We start from the raw sequence: 23,817 nt of genomic DNA, 5'->3' as shown, positions 1-23,817 counted from the left end.
TAATTAGGAGTCATAATGAAAATAACCAAGATGTTCCTGGATGTGATTTCACTGGGATCTCAGAGTAAATACTAAATTAGCCCTACAGGGATTCATGATTCATTTAAGAATTATTGAAAGTGGGCCGTAGGCACTAGAAGCAAGTTTAAATGGGGCAAGGGTACTAACTGGCATTATGAGTGGTTTCGACATTTACGTAAGAATTAGTGATACATCATTTGAAAAAAACTACACCTATATAACCTAGTCACACCAAGAAACAGAGATAAAAATAACTAAATCAGATCATTCATTTAGTCTATTAAAAGAATGTGCCTTGACAAATAGCATTTATTCCAGGATTCCAAGGCATCTTGATGGACGGAATATCCAGTAACATATTTCTTCATTACTTCCTGAGAAAAAGCCAAGATTATAAGTATTTTATCCCAATACATAGAGAGGAAACTGGGGATTAAACTGGTGGTTTGGACTAAAGTAGATAATTAATAGATGCATTTGATCTCAAACTTGCTGACTTATTTCAAAGGGAGTGTCTTTGGCCTCGCTACTTGTCTCTGGATTTTTCAGCTTAACCACCATCTGGTACCATGTACCTGTCCCTGCGTGCGCACACACACACACACACACACACACACACACACATACACACACACACGCCATGGAGGCAAGAGCAAGTATATGTAAGTAATGTAGAGACAAACTAGACAATATGATCCTTATAAGAAAATTGTAATTGAGACCAAAGAATAGTTCACTTCCATCAAGAACCTACGGCTTGCCGCAGATGAGCACCCTCGGTCAAGGTGGCTGCGCATTCCAGAGTTCTTTGATAATATTTTTACTCCCCTCATAACAGGAATTTCACTAGGTATTGACAGACTGAGCTAGAAAAAGAAGAAAGGAACTCCTGTTGATCTAAACTCTCGATCTAACCCATTTTATGCCAAACGAACCGGGTCATTGCTTCCTCTGTTCACCTCTCCTTTCCTCTGGAAAGAACACTCCCCGCTACCTCAATTCTGCGGTGCGCTAGGGTGGGCTCTGGCTGCCAGACACGTGCCTTGGGGCTGGGGGGAGTCCAGAGGTGCAGGAAGAGGGACACAGCCTGAGGATGGAGCCGGTGCCCACAGGGCAGAGCGAGGCCAGCGCCGACAGAGAAGAAGAGGTGAGACAGAGGTCCTCCAAGGTTTGGGGAATGGCGTTCTCCAGGAGCTGGATCCATCCCGGTGCCTCCAGGCTCCCCAAGCCTCTCTCACTTCTGGGAGCTACGGGAGAAACTGCCCAATAACCCCCCTGCAGGTAAGTTTCCGGTAGATTTCTGTCCTTGGTCACCAAGAGTCCTAACAAATACAGTGTTTCCAAAACAGTATATGTCAAAAGACTAAAGTTTATTTACTATTTACAAAACTTTTTGACTGAACACATCTTTGTACAGAATGACACATTTTATTGCATAAAATATTTGAAATAGCTGAAGTTTACAAGCTTATAAGGTATGAAACTGAGAAAATTATTACATTAAATGGTTACGTTAAGGTAAACACAGGGACATTGTCTCTAATAGGAAAACACTAGGTACAATGTTACAATGTAACTGAATTTCTTACTGTTGAGTCTGATATCATCACAAACATGCAGTAATAAAATTATTTTTAGGATTGAATCAGTGCTACAGTGCTATATATGCTATATATATATGTATAAACATATATTACATTAGGAGTCTGCGTAGTCATGAAAATTCATAGACAATAAAGACCACAGACTGAGAAGTCAATGTTCTTCATAAATTTTTGCAGATGATTTTAATCTGATTCATCACTGCTGAAGTAAGAGCTGTCACAATATTCAGCTGTATAAAGGAACTTATGGATAACTGGGTTCATCTTCGGTATCCAGTGTCGGGGAACCAGATATGTTGAGAGATTAAATAAATCTACAAACACCTTGTACCTGTCACTGGAGAAGCACATATATACAGATGTTTTAGACTTATTGACATGAAAGATTTTTAAATTTCTCAAATAATGATATTTTGCCGTAAATAATTAGTATTCATTATTATATGTTCCATGTTGTGTATATCAAAGAGTATTAGTATTAAGATTGCTTCATTCTTATTCCACATCCAAGGTTCATGCCCATAAAACCATATTACGTGTTTCAGTGATCCGGACCAGGCTGGTCCAGATTAAAACCTAGAACTTTATTATTGTCATGCTACCTTCATAAAGATAAGGGTGTGTCCTAGTTTCTGACTTTTAAAGGACAGGATGCAAAATTATAAATTGAAAGCACACAGAATTCCTAGTTGTTCATCAGAAAATATTTCCCACGCATTAAGTTGTTGCCGGATAAGTGACGTGAGTGCACTAATAAATTGAAATGCCATCTTAGATTTATAATAAATGTCTATGAGAGTGATTTTCACATTTAAAATTGCCATGTGTTTGTTAGTCAACTATTTTAACTTGCAGTTTTATAGCAGAAGAACATTTGTCTTTGAAGTCAAATTTGGGTTCAAATTTTGCTCTTTCATTTGCAACTCATGTGACCCTGGGCAAGTTGTCTAAAGCTCAGTGTTTTGGTTTCTAACTCTGTAAGATAAAAACTACAATCCCTTCCTCTAACCAGGCCTTTGTGAAGATTTAATGAGAAAATGACACACCGGGAAGGCTGTTTGTGTTCACCGTTCCCACCACCCCTGATGGCTGTGCTCGTTTCGTACAATCATTTACAGTTTCATGCTGCTTACAGAATTTACTCCCAGGAAAAGAGAAAATGTGTAATGACTGTGAAAATTCAAACCAATAACTTTTGTGACTCATTCAGCCTAGCGTTTATTCCCGGGGAAACTGAAAATCTCTAGAAATGATGAAAATAGAAACACTGTGTTTTATAACTTAGTCCATCAGGTAGTAAGACTAGGGATGAAAATAGTGAATTATAAAGAATTTTGGAGTCACTTTGCTGTACAGCAGGAATTAACACAACATTGGAAATCAACTATACTGCAATAAAATTTTAAAAAAAGAATTTTGAAGACTAAATCTAATTTATTCTCAATTCTCCTTTCCCACGGGGCTCTGTAAGTTTCCCAGTTTTCAGATGTGTCTGTCTATCTGTATATCCATCTGTCTATAATACTGTGAATACTAAATAAAGTAAGAACATGAATGTCCTAGAAATCTCTCTAGCATGTTTGAAGTGCTCAGTAAATGTTGCTTTCTTTCCTTGTAAACAATATAAAAAGGCAGTCTCTGGAGCACATGGGAGTAGTTTTTATCCTATACAAGAGAGTCATCTCAGCAAACAAGAACCTATTTTCAGCTGTGTCATTCATCTGTCATTCATCTGAGGACTTTGGCGGAATCAATGATACCCGTTTTAGTCTAGCCCAGGCCTGAGCCAGAATAAGTTGAAAACGCTTCTTGGGTTACCTGGTTCCTGCCCTCCCAGGCCATGCAGACATCGGTACCCCGCCCCCTCGCATCCCAGGATGCAATGATGAATTTCCAGAACTAAGGATGTTTGCAGTGACCTCCGAAGGCTCCCACAGGAGTCCCTTAATCTAAGGATACATGGGTTGCCGGCAGTCCAGACAGGCGGGAGTATAAGTGACTTTTCCTGGATAAGGCGCATCTCCGTGGGGAAAAAGGCGATGGTGGGTCCCCGAGATGAGGAGGGATGCCCGGCTTACCTCACCGTGGAGCGCAGGTACTGGTACCCCGAGGACCCGCCGGTGCCCGCCTTGCTGCCCAGCATCTTGTGCACCACGCACACATGGTTGTCTAGACAGACACACGCGTTAGCTCCACGTGCGCCAAGGACAAGGGGTCGGTAACGATTATCACCTCCCCTTATCCCTCAGCTGTGTGGAAGGCTCAGGTGTGAGCAGATGAGGGTGCGGGGCGGTTGCCCGGCGCCCTGCCTCGTCCAGGCTGCGCGGGGCATCCGTCCATCCTTACGCACGCTCAGCCCTCGGACACCGTGGGCGGAGGCCCTGCGACTTACGTGAGCCCTCGCTACTCGTGTCGTCATGGGGCCCTTCCTCCATGAACTCGAACTATTGAAATTATATTTTCAAGTTGTACTGACGCCAAGAGGAGTGCATTGCTATTACAAGCGAAATCTGCTTCGACCCTAAGCCAGCTTGTTTCTTCTGTTTATCAAACACAGTGTCTTCCTGGGCCCACAGAGGAGCCGTGAGCACTGGGCACTGCGCCTGCCGCGCCCTGGATGGGTCGGCCCTGAGAGCCGCTGCTCGGCTGCTTTTACGACGGAGCCCCACCCCGACCCACAGCTATGGGGGAGGGGAGGGTGCCAGGGAGGGAGCAGCTCTGGGGGGTCCGGGGGGACTTACATCTCCACTTGGTCATGAGCGAGTCCATGTCCATGAGGGAGGTCAGCAGCTGGAAAGGGACCTGGAACCTGGGCTCTTCCCTGGGGCAGAAAAAGAATAATAATAATAATAGTAAATAATAGTAATAATAAAAAGTGTTCGGGCAAGTCCAGTGTGCCGGGAAGAACACACGTTCTACCATCTGTTGGGCCTGAAACAAACATCCCCTTTGCCTCTTAGGAGCTGTGACGCTCTGATCTCTCTCCCAGGCTTAGTTTCCTCATCTCATAAAAGGGCTTAACACCACTCATGTTGCAGCATGTGTGTAAGAGTCTAGAACATTCCTCGATAGACGTGAAGTGACCCGCCAGAGTCGCACCTCACACCCCTTCTCATTAAAGGCAGACACGGACACCATCTCGGATTTTCTAGCCAATAACAGTCAGAAACTTCTTCCAGGCAAAGATGTTAAAACGTGAAAACAAAGACTGCTTGTTACAGCGCCCTCTGATATATGTTTCCTTTTTCATCTAATCCCCCAGCTCTCTCAGTGCATTTTCTGCCGAGGATACATAAGCCTGAATAGCATATGCTTACTAACATTTGAGGAAAACAGAAGGGTTTTTTATGCTGCCATTCTGAAAAATAGATGGGACAGGATTAAAAAATAAACCCAAGTAAGTAAGACATGCAATAAACACAGATTTTTTAATTTTTCTTTTTTTTTTTTTTTGCTTTTTACTAGTGTGCTATCTATTGCTCTGACACATTTAATCTATGAAACACAAAGATGGGCCGTTCACCCACATGGCTAGGAGGACAGGACGTGGATGCCCCAGACACTGTGGATGGTGGAGACAGACTTGAAATTGCTGAACAAGCAGAACAACAGTTTATAAGGTGTTTTCACTTCATTCTTTTTCATTTTACAAAACAGGAATAACAACATCATTAAGTGACAGAACCCATTTCATGGCTGAGTTTCTGAGACAGATTAAACTTTGGGCCCTTAGGATACTTAATGTACATAACACTCTGCAGAATTTAATGAAAAGGATATTGATTAATTTGTGTGTGTTTTTATGTTTTTTTACCCACCACAGGTATAAAATTGGACTCTTACTATTTAAAATAAAGAAAAACCTCATGAAACTTCACGATTATTTTCTAAGCTTCCCCCCCGCCAAATCTAAATGATTTTTTTAAAACTATGATTGCAATGTATAAGTTTTATACTGGATTTATTATCTGTATCTACTCCTCCATTTTTACTTCTAATTCACCTCTTTTGAGAATTCCCTGGCGGTCCAGTGGTTACGACTCAGTGCTTTCACTACCAGGGGTACAGGTTCCATCCCTGGTCGGGGAACTAAGATCCCACACGCCGTGCGGCACAGCCAAAGAAAACCAAAAATAAATAACTAGAACAATCATGCTGTATGCCTTAATTCTCCTCTTTTGATTTGCTTTTACCTGTAAAAGTATATCATCAAGGCCCCCTGAAGCGCTTTGTATGATAGCCGTCTCTCTCCTGCAAGACACATAGCAAGTTTTAATTTAATAGGTAATTTAAGGCGCTCATGTTCACTTGGCAGTCATCACCTTAAATAATTGTGTCACATGTCTTTAGAAAAGAATGTGAATGTTCGTTTAAATATTTTATCCCTTAGCTTGAATTTGGAAAACTATCATTTAAAACATTATTTTAATATTAGATTTTAAAAGACAAATTTATATATATATATATATATATATACACATATTTTAAATTCTCAAAACCTTTAAATAGGCAGGGTTAGAAATCAAGCAATAAACAGCCACATACAAAAGGACTTGACCTTTTTTCTTTTCCTAAATACTAAGTTCCTGTATCATTTATGAATACCTTATTGGAAATACTTCAAATAAATTATAGAATTATAAAATAAGGTTTATTAAATATATTTTAAGTCACTTAAAAAAAAAGAGAAACCTGGTATAGAAAATACTTAACTTCCACAACAAATGAAAAATTCCTTGTGCCTATGAGTGGGAATATCAGTGTGCATTTCTTCCCCCCAAGTAAGGTTTGACTTTTTGATCTCGTGGTCTTACGTTCCAGGGGAAGGATCCTCGGAATAGAAATGCCTACCTTTACTAAGGAGATGCTCATGGCGTTTCTCATCAAATAAGGATAGTAACACCTCTTTCTGCTTCTGAAATTCAGCCTTTTGTTCCTCCTTTTCCTCTGACTCTTCCTTGGCCTTTGGGGAAAATACTGCATTAATATTCCCAAGAGAGAAGAGATCCTTATTTTAGAAAACATTGCTTGTGAGAAAAAACTAGCTGGGTGCAGAAAGTGTGTACTTAGGATATGTACTATATCATCTAATACTGCAGCTTGGAAATTACGGCTTATGAGACAGGACCGTCCTCATACCACTGGTTCTATACTTTTGTTTAAGTTTAAATGATTTGTTAAATCCAAATACTCTCTTCATAAATATCAAGAAAACTGGACTCAGATGGGCAAAGCTGGAGGTAACTACAAGTGGTCAATGATGGTCTAATTTTAGACAGCAATTATTTAATACAGGCAGTAAAGTAATTCCACTTAGGAAAAATTAAGAATTCCTAGTCAAAGTTACTACTAATTCTACTGAAATTCTATCTTCAGTGCAGTATTCTAGAAATACAATTCCTTAGATAGTTTCCACTGTTATATATTTTTTTATTTGATAGCTATTGATTTGTTTAAGGAAATTCTTACTTTCCTGCTTACAACACATGTGCTACTTACAACTCAATTACTTGGGCTGGAGCAAAAATCCGTTTCCCCAATTGTCTTCAATTCATCAGAACAACCACACTGTGTGGTAAGAATGTGTGTGCACACTATAGCCAATTGATTATTGATTTATTCAGTAAATAAGGCTGATGTGATAGAGATAAAAATCATGAGCAAAATTGAGTCCCTTGATCTCTATCTGGTGGGACTGAAACACTGAAAACTTAAGTTAAATTACAACCATAGGCAGTGGTGTAAAGGAACATTGTTGTCCATAATAACTTATAGTAGCAGAGAGGTTGGGTAAGAACATCCCGCACAAGTTGTCCTTGAACCAAGACATTCAAATTATAGGGGTCCCAGAAGAAGAAGAGAAAAAGAAAGGGACTGAGGAAATATCTGAAGAGATTATAGCTAAAAACTTCCCTAATATGGGAAAGGAAATAGTCAATCAAGTCCAGGAAGTACAGAGAGTCCCATACAGGACAAATCCAAGGAGAAACACGCCAAGACACATATTAATCAAACTATCAAAAATTAAATACAAAAAAAATATTAAAAGCAGCAGGGAAAGCAACAAATAACATACAAGGGAATCTCCGTAATGTTAACAGCTGATCTTTCAACAGAAACTCTGCAAGCCAGAAGGGTGCAGCAGGACATCTTTAAAGTGATGAAAGAGAAAAATCTACAACCAAGATTACTCTACCCAGCAAGGATCCCTCATTCAGATTTGATGGAGAAATTAAAACCTTTACAGACAAGCAAAAGCTAAGAGAATTCAGCACCACCAAACCAGCTTTACAACAAATGCTAAAGGAATTTCTCTAGGCAGGAAACACAAGAGAAGGAAAAGACCTACAAAAACAAACCCAAAACCATTAAGAAAATGGTAATAGGAAAATACATATTGATAATTATCTTAAATGTAAATGGATTAAATGCTTCAACCAAAAGACATAGATTGGCTGAATGGATACAAAAACAAGACCCATATATATGCTGTCTACAAGAAACCCACTTCAGACATAGGGACACATACAGACTGAAAGTGAGGTGATGGAAAATGATATTCTATGCAAATGGAAATCAAAAGAAAGCTGGAGTAGCAATTCTCATATCATACAAAATAGACTTTAAAATAAAGACAATTACAAGAGACAAAGAAGGACACTACATAATGATCAAGGGATCAATCCAAGAAGAAGATAGAACAATTGTAAATATTTATGCACCCAACATAGGAGCACCTCAACACATAAGGCAAATGCTAACAGCCATAAAAGGGGAAATCAACAGTAACACAACCATAGTAGGGGACTTTAACACCCCACTTTCACCCATGGACAGATCATCCAAAATGAAAATAAATAAGGCAACACAAGCTTTATATGACATGTTAAACAACCTGGGCTTAATTGGTATTTATAGGACATTCCATCCAAAAACAACAGAATACACTTTCTTCTCAAGTGCTCATGGAACGTTCTCCAGGATAGATCATATCTTGGGTCACAAATCAAGCCTTGGTAAATTTAAGAAAATTGAAATCATATCAAGTATCTTTTCCGACCACAACGCTATGAGATTAGATATCAATTACAGGAAAAAAAAATACAAACACATGGAGGCTAAACAATATGCTACTAAATAACCAAGAGATCACTGAGGAAATCAAAAAATACCTAGAAACAAATGACAATGAAAACACAATGACCCAAAAGCTATGGGATGCAGCAAAAGCAGTTCTAATTTTTTTGTGGTCATCCATTTACAGTGCTTGGTGTCAGTTTATTTATCTCTTGTAAAAATAAAATACAGTGTGTGTGTGTGAAAAAAAAAGTAGTTCTAAGAGGCAAGGTTATAGCAATACAATCCTACCTCAAGAAACAAGAAACATCTCAAGTAAACAACCTAACCTTATCCTAAAGCAATTAGAGAAAGAAGAACAAAACAAACCCAAAGTTAGCAGAAGGAACGAAATCATAAAGATCAGATCAGAAATAAATGAAAAAGAAATGAAGGAAATGATAGCAAAGATCAATAAAACTAAAAGCTGGCTCTTTGAGAAGATTAACAAAATTGATAAACCATTAGCCAGACTCATCAAGAAAAAAAGGGAGAAGACTCAAATCAATAGGATTAGAAATGTACAAGGAGAAGTAACAACTGACACTGAAGAAAATACAAAGGATCATCAGAAAAGACACAAGCAAGTATATGCCAATAAAATGGACAATTTCTGGAAGAAATGGACAAATTCTTAGAAAACCACAACCTTTTGAAACTGAACCAGGAGCAAATAGAAAATATAAACAGACCAATCACAAGCACTGAAATTGAAACTGTGATTTAAAATCTCCCAACAAACAAAAGTCCAGGACCAGATGGCTTCACAGGCAAATTCTATCAAATATTTAGAGAAGAGCTAACACCTATCCGTCTCGACCTCTTCCAAAATATAGCAAAGAGAGGAACACTCCCACACTCATTCTACAAGGCCACCATCAACCTGATACCAAAACAAGACAAAGATGTCCCCGAAAAAGAAAACTACAGGTCAATATCATTGATGAACATAGATGCAAAAATCGTCAACAAAATACTAGCAAACAAATCCAACAGCACATAAAAGGATCATACACCATGACCAAGTACGGTTTATCCTAGGAATGCAAGGATTCTTCAATGTATGCAAATTAATCAATGTGATATATATTAACAAATTGAAGGAGAAAAACCATATGATCATCTCAATAGATGCAGAAAAAGCTTTTGACAAAATTCAACACCCATTTATGATAAAAACCCTCCAGCAAGCAGGCATAGAGGGAAATTACCTCCTCATAATAAAGACTATATATGAGAAACCCACAGCCAACATCATTCTCAATGGTGAAAAACTGAAACTATTTCCACTAACATCAGGAACAAGACAAGGTTGCCCACTCCCACCCCTATTATTCAACATAGTTTTGGAAGTTGTAGCCACACCAATCAGAGAAGAAAAAGAAATAAAAGGAATCCAAATTGGGAAATAAGAAGTAAAACTTCTTCACTGTTCGCAGTGACATGATACTATACATAAAGAATCCTAAAGATGCTATCAGAAAACTACCAGAGCTAATCAATGTATTTGGTAAAGTAGCAGGATACAAAATTAACACAAAGAAATCTCTTGCATTCCTATACACTAATGATGAAAAATCTGAAAGAGAAATTAAGAAAATACTCCCATTTACTATTGCAACAAAAAGAATAAAATACCTAGGAATAAACCTACCTAAGGAGACAAAAGACCTGTATGCAGAAAACTATAAGACACTGATGAAAGAAATTAAAGATGATACCGACATATGGCGAGATATACCATGTTCTTGGATTGGAAGAATCAACATTGTGAAAATGACTATACTACCCAAAGCAATCTACAGATTCAATGCAATCCCTATCAAACTACAAATGGCATTTTTCACAGAACTATAACAAAAACTTTCACAATTTGGATGGAAACACACAAGACCCCAAATTTCCAAAGCAATCTTGAGAAAGAAAAATGGAGCTGGAGGAATCAGGCTCCCTGACTTCAGACTATACTACAAAGCTACAGTCATCAAGACAGTATGATACTGGTACAAAAACAGAAATATAGATCAATGGATCAGGATAGAAATCCCAGAGATAAACCCATGTACATATGGTCACTTTATCTTTGATAAAGGAGGCAAGAATATACAATGGAGAAAAGACAGCCTCTTCAACAAGTGGTGTTGGGAAAACTGGACAGCTACCTGTAAAAGAATGATATTAGAGCACTCCCTAACACCATACACAAAAATAAACTCCAAATGGATTAGAGACCCAAATGTAAAGCCAGACACTTTAAAACTCTTAGAGGAAAACACAGGCAGAACACTCTATGACATAAATCACAGCAAGATCCTTTTTAACCCGCCTCCTAGAGTAATGGAAATAAAAACAAAAATAAACAAATGAGACCTAATGAAACTTAAAAGCTTTTGCACAGCAAAGGAAACCATAAACAAGACGAAAAGACAACCCTCAGAATGGGAGAAAATATTTGCAAATGAAGCAATAGGCAAGGGATTAATCTCCAAAATATACAAGTAGCTCATGCAGCTCAATATCAAAAAAATAAAAAAACCAATCCAAAAATGAGCAGAAGACCTAAATATACATTTCTCCAAAGAAGATATACGGATTGCCAACAAACACATGAAAGGATGCTCAACATCACTAATCATTAGAGAAATGCAAATCAAAACTACAATGAGGTATCACTTCACACCAGTCAAATGGCCATAATCGAAAAACTACAAACAATAAATGCTGGAGAGGGTGTGGAGAAAAGGGAACCCTCTTGCACTGTTGGTGGGAATGTAAATTGATACAACCACTACGGAGAACAGTATGGAGGATCCTTAAAAAGCTGAAAATAGAATTACCATATGTCCCAGCAATCCCACTACTGGGCATATATCCTGAAAAAACCATAATTCAAAAAGAGTCTTGTACCACAATGTTCATTGCAGCTGTATTTACAATAGCCAGGATATGGAAGCAACCTAAGTGTCCATTGACAGATGAATGGATAAAGATGTGGCACATATGTACAATGGAATATTACTCAGCCATAAAAAGAAACAAACTTGAGTTATTTGTAGTGAGGTGGATGGACCTAGAGTCTGTCATACAGAGTGAAGTAAGTCAGAAAGAGAAAAAGAAATACCATATGCTAACCCATATGGGTTATGGGTTTCATAACCCATATGGGTTATGAAAAAAATGGTTCTGAGGAACCTAGGGGCAGGACAGGGATAAAGAGGCAGACGTAGAGAATGGACTTGAGGACACAGGGAGGGGGAAGGGTAAGCTGGGGCGAAATGAGAGAGTGGCATGGACATATATACACTACCAAATATAAAATAGATAGCTAGTGGGAAGCAACTGCATAGCACAGGGAGACCAGCTCGGTGCTTTGTGACCACCTAGAATGGTTTGATAGGGAGGGTGGGAGGGAGACGCAAGAGGGAGGGGATATGGGGACATATGTATACATATAACTGATTCACTTTGTTATACAGCAGAAACTAACACAACAATGTAAAGCAATTATCCTACAATAAAGATGTTAAAAAAATAAAAAGTAAAAAAGATAAAGAATAAAATAGAATTCGCCTTCCAATGCAGGGCATGTGGGTTCGATTCCTGGTCAGGGAACTAAGATCCCACGTGCCGCGGGGCAACAGCTCGTGCACCACAACTACTGACTGAGCCCATGCACTTTGGAGCCCGCAAGCCACAACTAGAGAGAAGCCCGTGCACCTCAAGGAAGAGGCCCCACCCTGCAACAAAAGATCCCGCCCCAACTAAGACCTGAAGCAGCCAAATAAATATTTTTTTAAAAAGCAAGAAAAAAAGAAATTTAAGGAGTTAACTAAGCTAAACAGTTGAGAATTACTCGTGTCTTAGCAGATGCTGAAGCAGTGGGTATAAACGAGTTTACTGGTGGAAGAGGACAGAGACGGAATGCAAGGGCTCTGAGCCCTTGTGAAAAGGAGAGAGAGAAACAAGGGCCAGCACACTAGATGAAGACACAATGTTAATACCAAAACCAAGGGGGAAAATGTTCAAGAAAGTGTAAGTAGTCATTAGTAGTAAAGCCAGTAGGAAGTGAAGTAAAATGGAGATAAAAGTGGTCATTGGATTTGGTACCAGTGACCATTTGTGAATGACGGGCAGGAAGGCAGCCTGAACCAGGGCGAGAATTAGATGGAGAAAAAGAAATAACCATGCTGACTGCTGTTCTAAATACTCTGCGAATATGAACCTCATGTAATGTTCACAGTAATCCTATGAGGTAGATACTCATATTTTCTGTTTTGCCAATGAAGGGAGTGGAGCAAAGAGAGGTTAGGTAGCAGGAGGGGTTCAATGGCACAGAGTCACCAAGCAGGGATGGGGGGACTCGACCCATGACTGTGGCATCAGGTCCCTGCCTTAAGCACCTCGTGACACAGCCTCTCAAGGTGTAGAATTGAAACAACTCTTTCAAGAAATTTGGTCATGAAGAAAGGGGCCCATAACTTGAGAGAAATTGAGGAATCTACAATATATATATTTTTAACTGAGAGAAACTTGACATTGTCTGAGAGCCAATAAGAAGAACTCAGCAGACATATCAGAGTGAAGGAAAGTTATATGGCTTAGTGTATTGGATCACTGGTCCTTTGTGAGCCCACTTCTGTCTAGAACTGGTCCTAACATGATATTTTCAATATAAATGAGAAAGGTCTATTAGTCTCATCTATTCAAAGTCTTGCTTACAATCAACTTCTTCATTTAATTTTTATTGCACATCAGTAAAATTAAATCAATCATGTCATATATTCCAAGCAGATGCATTTGTAAAAGAATATGAGGAAAATGAAAGACTAATAGAAAATGGTTAAAATGAAATTCCCAGTACTTCTCCTGTAGCAAACTTATGTTTACTTATGGCTTCACAAATACCTGAATTCTTGTGAATTCTTCTTCCAGGCCTTTGACAATGTTGTTTTCAAACTTTCTCCAGAAGTTAAATCCATGTGGCTCTAAACCTGGGGTTCTTTCCAGCCATGCCTGAAATAAATATTTTTCAAGTAAATACATTGTAAAGTTTAAAATATGTAAAATGCTTTGTAACAAACATTTATGAACTTGAAATAGAAAATTTTCATGGTTTTGAGAAACATACATCCTAAGTTTTTTTGTGTGTAAATATTTCTGTTTCCCTTCAATTTCTTCATTTATAAAATAGCAATATTTTATTCTCCTAATCTTAAAAGAAATCACATTAAAGATATTTACTCTTTATTAAGAAATATATTATTACAGAAATCCCAATTTTTTTCTATAAATCTATGAACATATCTATACATTCTTTTAATGAGGGCTTCTGGTTTATTCTCAAAATAGTTTATGTCTTAGGAGCTGAAGGAATGATGACATGTATAAGATATGATTTCTTCTAAACGCAGGGACATTGTACACTTAGCAATTTTGAAGTCAACTGACTGCTCAATTATTTTAAGATGCCACAGGATTTTTAATCTAGAAATAAAACCGAATCTGTGCATCTCTGTGGGTTCTCACTCAGCCTATTTTTGGTTTTGAAATTAGCTTTCTGATTCTTTCTCTATCTTTATAAGCCATTAAATAGCATTATCTATAATTTATTAACCTAAATCTACACTTACAATGCCCAGGGGATTAGTGAGCAGAGTATAATTCACTAAAATAAAAATTTAATTTGCAAAGGAAAAGACTTTGTCAAGGAACTCAAGACTATACAATCCTTATTTAATAATTTACTTATGCAAGAACAAATTAATAATTCCTCAAGGTCATTTACAGACCCACAGAGAAGTAAGATATGAAGGGAAAGAATTCTGAAGGATAGAATCTTAGTGACTTAGTTTAATTAAGAAACACAACTTGTGGAACTTCTCAATTATGGAATATTTTAAAGAAATAAAGCTCATTCAATAAATAACCACACCCAATTTAAAAATCAGCTAATCCAATGTTGCTTAGCAGGAATATTTAAAAGGATTGTTATAATAAGATAAGGAGGTTATTAAATATTAACATATCATTGATTATATAAATCTCTCTGAAGTTCTCAAGAGAGCTTTTAATATTTTAATTAGTGGAATTTACCAGCTAAATTATTTCTGTACATTCATTCTTCTCTTATTTACAATGAACGTGACCCGACTTTGATATGAATTTTAAAATCCGGGTGTCACAGAAGCTCAAGTAACCAGGTGTGCTGAGCTAGGCGTTCCCAGTGGCCTTTGCACACACACCTCCACCAGCTGCAGGAGGGTCCTTTCCTGCTCGGACTTCAGTAGTAGCTCGTTGTCTTCTCCCCTGAAGTTATCACGGTAGTGCCTTCTGTTGTAAGGGACCCTCAAGCTCTGAAGAACCCCTATCTTGTTTTCTAACAGTCGGAACTGCAGACTCTGGAAGCCTGATGCCGGAGATAAGTACTCTCTGTGAGAACAGGTGGGGGAGGGCAGAAGAGGAGGGAGGAGATTGTTGTCATGGCCAATCGCCGCAAGGGTCTCTTCTGTTGGGAAAGGTGGTCGGTGTGACTCTCCCAGGCATCACCACACACAGACACACAACTGCCTAGCGTTGGACCCAGGACTTGGACTTCACCAAAATCAGGACAGCGAGGTCCTAGCCATCATTGTCACTGTCAGTTGGTGTTTGTATAGTCTGTGAAAGGTCATATGTGTATGTATGTGTGTGTTTATCTATGTGTGTGTGTTTACATGTAAACTTATACGTACACATGCAGACACGTACATGCATGTGTGTATACTAAGCTTTTCCTAAGATAAAGACAGGTGAACATGGAGCAATATTTTTCATTCAATAGTGCTAAAAGTTTCTTTATAAGTATTATTCAAGGGAATTCCCTGGCAGTCCAGCGGTTAGGGCTTGGCACTTTTACTGCGGTGGCCCAGGGACAATCTCTGGTGGGGGAAATCCCGCAAGCCATGCGGCCAAAAATATATATATTATTCCATTTCTCTTTAAAGTTCAATTCATTAATCTCACTACCTAGTATTATTATGAGCACTGGTAAGACCCTACAAGTAAAATGAATGGGATGTTGCCTAGCACAAAATAGGGCATCACAAAGTGTGAGTACTCCCACCCCACATAACTCTCACATCCTTACAAATTTCCTTCATCTAACTGGTACTAAAACTTCAAGTTGTTAAATATACTACAAAGGAATTCTACCACTTTTCATTTGATCGTCAAATATGTAGAAGACACTGTCTGTTCCATCAGTAAATGCACCTGACGCTCTTAGGAAGATTTCTTCTCAAATTTTGGTTATGAGAAAAGATTTCATAGATAGATAGATAGATATCTTCCTGGATATGTACCTCTAAAATTTATAGTTCAACTGTTCAATAGTCTGTAATAACCTAAATGGGAAAAGAACTTGAAAAAGAATAGATACGTGTATATGTATAACTGAATCATTTAGCTGTACACCTGAAACTAACACACCTGAGTATAGCTGTTAATCGACTATATTCCAATATAAAATAAAAATTTTTAAGTATTAAAAAATAAAATTTATAGTGTAATCTATAACTTATGCTGACATGTTTCTTTATATATCACTCCTGTTTCTCTTTTATTTTTAGTTTTTAATCATTTAACTTTAGTTATGTGTATTATATCAGCCTTTTTTGCCATTTTGGTAAGTTGTCTAAAATCCTTTTGGGATAAACATTGGGCACACACGATGAATTGAAATTCACGGATCGTGCTGTGTTCGTATGTAAGAGGAAAGGGATGAAGTATTTTCAGTAGCTGCTTAAATGCTTGTGGTGATGATTCCCGAGTGTTCCCAGTGACAAAGTGTCAGCAGGACAGGCTTCTTACGTCACACAACACAGCACACACATTCTCTCCAGCCCATCAGAATGGGAGGGTAACCCCTGCGTGTTGACAAAGCCGCGTGCACACCTGAAGTCGTTGAAGTCCAAGGCTGTCATGGTCTCCAGGACGGAAAACTGCTGGACCAAGAGCTTGAGTATCACCCCCACTCGGTGCATTCGGGTCACCACCTTCAGCATGTTCCTCTCATCCCTGACCTGGGGGTTAGGAGATGAACAGAGTCCTCAGGCCTCAGCTCTGGAAGACACTAAATAGAGTGTAAATAACGATGTGTTCCTGTCAATGCCGTCTCTACTCTAAGGAGGGACCTTGGCACTAAAATGCGCCTTAGGTCAACACTGAACTCATAGCAACTCTGAATTGCGTACGAGGAACGCCTGCAACCTCAAAATCATTTTTTTCTTTAAAAATAGAAAACTATATGGAAGCAAGTTTTAGGTAAATTCTGGACCACAACTCCCACCGATTCCTTAGCAAATGCCTCTGCTAGTTTTGCTTTAAGGAATAAAGTCCAGGGGAACATGGGGACCCGTGCGTGCAGGTTAAGCAGACCCCTGGGTCCGTGGGCTCCGTCCTGAGGCGGGAGTTGCCGCTGAGACGGATGGGGTTTGCGTTCACAGGTACGAGAAGGGCACTGTCCGAGGATGGATATTCTCTCCTCCCAGCCCCCTTGGCGCAGGGGCTCCGAGCTGGGGGACCCAAGGCTGGGTCCTGTGTCCTCCAAGGGCGGAGGAAGGTGTGGGCAGGATGCGGGCTGGGAGGGAGGCTGCGGGAGCTTCGCGGGGCGCCCCTCTCTGCCCTCCCCCGCATCCCCTCCCACTTTCCCCTCCTCTTTCTCTCCGCCTCCTTTCCTCACCATTGCTCCTGTCTTCCCATGCAGACGTTCAGTAGAAATACAATTCTGGTACCTACTGATGAACGAATCGGCATTAGCTGTCCTGGCAATCCACCGTCGTTCGTCATAACTTTTTTTTAAGGGAAAAATACGGAGTTCTAAGCAAGGGGTTTGAAACTAAAATTGGAAAGGAACCTTGAAGCAAGGTGATGACGAGGCTGGGAAGATGTGACTAAACTCTTCTCCGCTACAAACTTTTTTCCCCCGTTAAGTTATAATTCCACCATTTGGTGTTAAACTTTTCCCATTAATAACACTTTCTACTTTCTCCAAGAAAAATATGAAAACAATATTGTGACATGGCAACTCACGTGGCCATGCTGAAAGATCTCGCGAACAGAATCCAGTTCCCAGAGGATCTGCTTAAACCAGAGTTCATAAGCTGCGAGGGGAAAATCATTGTCAGTTGGAAAGTGATGGGAGCCTTTTGGCCATAATTATATGAAAGACTCGGTTAACACACTGAAAGAGAAATCAAAATGGAACTTAAAATTCAATAAAGGTCAATATAGCCCCATTTTATGCTACAAACAAATATTAGTGATAAAGTTATAACAGCCTCCTTTTATTGAGTGCTTGAATATGCCAGGCGTGCTATCCATATGCTTTATGTTATTTTCCAAACGACTTCTCTCAACAAAATATTGTTAATGTCCTTGAGGATATAGCACATAATCTAAATCTAACTTCCCGTGTGGAAGCTGGAGGTGTGTGGAGAAGTGGAAGTGATACTAAACTTCTATAGAGTGAGACCCTAATACACATTAACCTAAGGAGTATGACAACGTATTTGTTTCTAGGGACTTGGACTCTATGGGGAGGACAAGCTATGAACAGGATGAAACTCTGTCATACTCATCTATTTCCCTCAGTTCCTAGCACAGTGTTTGGCATAAGATAAATGCTGGGTGATTATTATATAAATAGATGAATTAAACAGCCAGTGTAGTCACTAAAGGAGCATGGAAACCAGTCACCTTAGTGATCGCTAGTGTCTTCTGTTTGGGCACAGGCTGTGCTTCTGTACTAATGAAGGGGATCAAATTGTACCTTTAAATTACATTTAAGGAGACTTTCAGAAATCTATTTTCCATATGTGGACAAAAAGAGCAAACCAAATATATTTTTGGATCAGTTTGTGAGTCACATTTTCAGGTTTAACTTGCTGTAGCTGGTCCCATGACCCACTGACCACGTGTTCTGATGGAAGGAAAGTCTCCGCATCAGACGATAGGTGCTACCATTCGCTGTGTGTTGACTGTGTGCTCTACCTTGAGCTCAGTGCTTAGTGCACGTTACTCATGTCAGCCTCACAACAACTCTATGCATGAGAGGAAACAATCATTCTTTCCATTGTATAGGTGGGGAAATGGCGAGAATTACTGGTCAAGAAACCTGACCGAGGTTACACCATCTTTAATGGTAGAGATGGGATTCAGAAACAAATTCCTGATTCCCAACGTGTGCTGCCCTGAGGTGATTCCTCCCCTGCTGCTTTTGCCTTAGAGCCACTGATAAAAATGGCAACATAAAAAAACAGGAGAAGTAACACATTAGCCCCATTATTTTCCATTTTTAATTCTGTTTAACTCAAAGGAGACGATCATATTAGCCAGTCTGTGAAGAAAACACTCATTTGAGGAAAAGGCACAAAGAATTGATAGGACAAGGAAACATCTAGAAACGCAGCACTGACCCGCATGAGTCAGTGGGCCCTGGTCAGCCAGATGGCAGTATTATGACACCAACAATCTTAGAGGAAATCTAAAGGTTTGGGGGTCACAGACCTCTGAAAGACATGTTTGTGAAATTTTGCACAAAATTTCAAAGAGTTCAGGGACTTCCTAAACTTCCAAAGTCAAGGACTCTACGTTAAAAACCACTACCCAGAAGCAGAAGTATGGAGACTAGGGACACACGTTTTAGACAAAATTCACATTCCTGTTTAGTACCAGCTCTCTGTAGGATATGCAAAGTTACAGTAAATGTGAGGGATCTGTTTCTTGAAAATAGTCTCCTAACGTTCCAAGTGGAGAAAAAGTGACATCTTAGCTTGCAAATTCTTTGTGAATTCCAAGAGATAGAAAGCCCCCTTGGGTTTAGGACAGAGTCCTAACTGATCCAACAAGCGCCGAGGTAGCAGAAAGAAGACTTATAAATCGCGGAAGGAGGTCCTATGAGAACTTTTCTGGCAGCGAAGTATTCGCGAGCATCCTAACAACGGGGATTTCTTAGTCCTCCACCGTCTTACAGGTAAAAGTGTGGTATCTTCCCTCATTACTGATGGAAAATTCCTATGAATGGCTACTGTCCAACCTTGTGTGCAACTTACCTTGATGAGTTATGATGAAAAGATGCTCATCATGGATTTTATTTCCTTTTATTTCACTTTGAAGTTCCTGCGCATTCAAAACTTTTTCCAACTTTAAACAAAAAAATAAACACTGATTTTGTAGAAACTTCCAGTTACAAGATGAATACGTTATGTGGATCTAACGTATAGCAGAGTGATTATAGTTAATGACAGTGCATTGCATACTAGATCTTAAGTGCTCTCACCGCAAAAAAAAGAAAGGGCTATTATGTGACATGATGCATGTTAATGCTCTGGTGGTAATCACTTTGCCATATATAAGTGTATCAAATCAACGTGCGTGCACCTTAAACTTATGCAATGTTATATGTTAATTATATCTTGATAAAGCTGGAAAAAAGATTACAAAGAAAGACTGATTTTGAAATCGCAAAACTAGATTTTTACCAACTTTAATAAATAGAATACAATACTGAAAAAAGTCCCCCAAATCCCAAATGCTCAGGAACCAATCTACTTTCTTTTAAACAATTAATGTGTCTTCATAAAGAGTGAGTTGAATTCATGAGTTTTATTCTTTTCAGAAGAAAGTATATTTGGTAGGAATCTATCATAACAAATGCTGTTACCCTCACTGAGAAATCATGTCCCTTCCATCTCTTGCCCCATCTCTTGACCCTCATGTCCCTTCCATCTATAAAAGCTTCATGGCTTGCTTAGTCTACTGTGTGTCCGCTGCTCTTTTATTCTCCTAAAGAGTCGATTCTAAGACCTTAACGTTGCCTGTCAGCTCATCCTTAGAAACCCACCAACAAGGGCATCAAGGGCTCTAATCACTTCACGTCTTAAAAATAATCTCCAGGGACTTCCTTGGCAGTCCAGCGGTTAAGAGTCCACGCTTCCACCTCGGGGGCATGGGTTCAATCCCTGGTCGGGGAACTAAGATCCCACATGCCGCGTGGCATGGCCAAAAAAAAAAAAAAAAAAAAAGAGAAAGAGATAAAAATAATCTCCAAATGCCTCTTTGTAACATCTTTCTTTCATCTAAACATACGCCTTCAACATTTCTAGTTTACGATAAAGAATTTAAAAGAGAAAATGTTCTGGCTACATTTGCAGTTATCTAGGCTGGGATTCAGTAACCAGGTCTCAGGTATACAAGTTGTGCAACGCCTGCCAGTTATCTGTGCTTTATCTCATCCCATGTGTCCTCGGCCTGGGTTCTGCATTCTCTGCTCTCACTGTATTTCTGTCAGGCAGGTGAATCTTCACATATGAGTCTCTTGATGTGTTCTAACAAAACTTGAAAAAGCATACGTGTGTATGAAAAGAGATATCTTTAGGTCCAGAAAACTATTTGGCGACTGAGAAGACAAACAAACAGAAACCCCAACATGAAAATGTCACCTAGCGCTTAGCAATGAAAGCTCCTCCTTGTGAGGACTCTGCCACTTACTTGCAGGTAGTTCCCATAGATAAGTCCCCCTTTACTGGCTCTATTCACACCCATTTGTGATTTGTCTTCTTCACTGCCTTGTACAGAGAGGTTTTTAAAAGCATATCTGCAGATGAAAAAGTGAGAAGAAAAAAATAGAGCTTGAAAAGGAACAGTAACTAATAAAAGGACTGATGAGAATTCCCTTATTGCTAACTTTTCAAAGTAGATTATTAAACAAGGGAAGAAGGGTGACAGTGTTCACCCTTGCTTTTGAAATTCCAAAATTAGTGTTCATACTCGACATTCCTACGAGCTTACCCATACTTAGGATAGAGGTAAATACTCACCCAAAGCTGCTTCCTAAACATGGGCACCCACTCATGGTGAAGACGTGCTGTCACAGGAGCCCTGAGCTTTGCCTCTGGCCGGGTGATGTCTTTGCCCCCCAGATGTTCCACAGCTGCCTTTTATGGACCCTGCCCACCCTGCCCAGCCAATCAGCCCCTCTGTGTCTCTTACCAAGGCTCTTGTTTCAGCTGGAACAGAAGCTGAACTTTGGTAAACGTTAGAGTGGATTTGTGTTTGGGACAGTTTGTTTGCTAGAAGTGTGAGTGTTCTGCCTAACAATATTGGACTTGTCAACTTCTGCTTTCATATCCACAGTAGCAAGGAGCAACTAACTCGGTAAGAGGCAAAGGGAACAACCCAAAGATTTAACTGTTCTGTTCCAAGAGCACATTTTCATAGTGTTACAGTGTATGAGAGGATGAGCTTGAACACTGTATGAGAAAAACAAATATTTATTCTCTCAGTCTCACATTTGAATATTCTTACAACTCCTCAGCTACAAACGGACCTCGAATGTCTCTGGGGAAAGAAATTCGTTATGCAACAGACGCAGGATTCATGCTTAAACCCCGTTTCCAGCCCCCCTTCATAGCTCTTCTGGCCTGAATCTCATCTAATGATTAGCAGCAGTTAGGCTGCTGTATTGAATTGGAACTTAAATGCACATTATTAATTTACTGGTCACCTGTCACACCCTGATTACCAGGCAGTGGCAGTCATCCCACTTTGTCTGCAGACAGTTTTTATTTTTATTTCTTTTTTCCTTTTTTTTTTTCCAGGATACAACATATAATGAGCTTGGTCAGGTGGACGTACATGTTTAATAAAATGGTGACGGTGACATTGCTTTGAGAACACAAAGTTAGCATTGCCGCATCCAGACTCTCACGTTGCCAAATCACGTGTTATGATGCAGTGCAGACAATTTCTAAACGATAATAACGTGCCCAGGGTTCCAAGCAATGTCTGTGAGAAAGTATTCTTTCTAGAAAACATTATTTACTGGACTAACTTCTAAACCGTTGCTTTGAGGCCCCTGGAGCCAGGGCAGAAGCTCCATCCCCCTCCCTACCCGCCGCTGAGAGGCACGAAAAAACACACAGACAGACAGCTTTTCCTATTTCTCTCACCGTCTAAAGGGATGGATTTATGTCATCAGAAGTCAGAAGCTTCATTTCTAGTCTTGGCTGACTAATTTGCGATATGGGAAAATTCACTTAATGCCTGTACACATCAACTTCTTCATCCAAAGCAATGAAGGTGTTAAAGTTGATTGTAATTTCGAAGGTCTTCATCCACATGAAAATTCTGATTTTATGACTATAATAAATTGTAGCATCAATGCAGTTTTACAGAAGTATAAACAGCATGAAAATGTTATAAGAGCTGGGAAATCATCTAAACCACATCCTAGATCCCTGTACTCCACTGGGGTGTTTACAGATACCTCAGGCCATTGCTTATTCCCTGGACTGGGGGTTGTCAGCAGGAAAGGTAGCAATTGTTCCTGGTGTGCTGGCCCAGAGTGTCTGGAAGCAGAAAATATTTAATAGCTCCTCCTTCTCTACGTGGTTATTCAGCTAAGTGTGTGTTTACAAAGAATACAGCTAAATAATTTATTCTACTCTCTTTAAGCCTTTCAGCTGAGAAATGATCTTCACTTACTGGTCCCCATGCTAGTGAAAGAAATAAGGAAATGATGTTGTTTTCACTATAAATTAGAAAAGTTAGATATTTTAGAAGCAAAAAAATTTTCTGTCTTTTTTTTTTTTAAACAACATTCCACTTAGATCTCCTAAGCAGTGTCAATTCAAGTGGCTTATCTGAGCAACACAAGAGCTGATTATTCAAAGATTTGAATTCAGTGCACCAGAGAAATCCTAAATTAACCTAAGAAAAGCTTGTTTCCTTCAGCCAGGACAGTAGCTACAATGACAGCGCTCAAACACATGTATTCTCATTCTTTTCTTTCTTTTTTTGGCTGTGTTGGGTCTTCGTTGCTGCGTGCGGGCGTGCGGGCTTTCTCTGGTTGCAGCGAGCGGGGGTTACTCTTCCTTGTGGTGCGCAGGCTTCTCATTGCGGTGGCTTCTCTTTGTTTCAGAGCACGGGCTTCAGTAGTTGTGGCACGCAGGCTCAGTAGTTGTGGCGCACGGGCTTAGTTGCTCCGCAGCATGTGGGATCTTCCCGGACCAGGGCGCGAACCCATGTCCCCTGCATT

The 23,817-nt window shown here is 39.5% G+C and overlaps 1 protein-coding gene across 1 annotated transcript; it reads right to left on the bottom strand.

Annotated features, from left to right (window-relative positions):
- Positions 1–1,808: 1,808 nt before the first annotated feature.
- TDO2 (tryptophan 2,3-dioxygenase) lies at positions 1,809–21,633 on the bottom strand. Its single transcript, XM_060147075.1, has 12 exons — positions 21,599–21,633; positions 21,270–21,375; positions 19,832–19,922; positions 17,811–17,881; positions 16,674–16,801; positions 14,984–15,170; positions 13,647–13,754; positions 6,477–6,588; positions 5,819–5,876; positions 4,367–4,446; positions 3,704–3,794; positions 1,809–1,962 (listed from the first exon to the last, which is right to left on the bottom strand). The coding sequence occupies exons 1-12, from the start codon at positions 21,631–21,633 to the stop codon at positions 1,809–1,811; spliced, it is 1,221 nt and encodes a 406-aa protein (XP_060003058.1).
- Between the last annotated feature and the right edge of the window lie 2,184 nt (positions 21,634–23,817).

This window comes from Lagenorhynchus albirostris, chromosome 4 (genome assembly GCF_949774975.1).
Source record: "Lagenorhynchus albirostris chromosome 4, mLagAlb1.1, whole genome shotgun sequence".
In the NCBI taxonomy this organism is placed as follows: Eukaryota; Metazoa; Chordata; class Mammalia; order Artiodactyla; family Delphinidae; genus Lagenorhynchus; species Lagenorhynchus albirostris.
The sequence above is the reverse complement of the archived record's forward strand: the minus strand, read 5'-3'. Positions and strand labels throughout refer to the sequence as shown.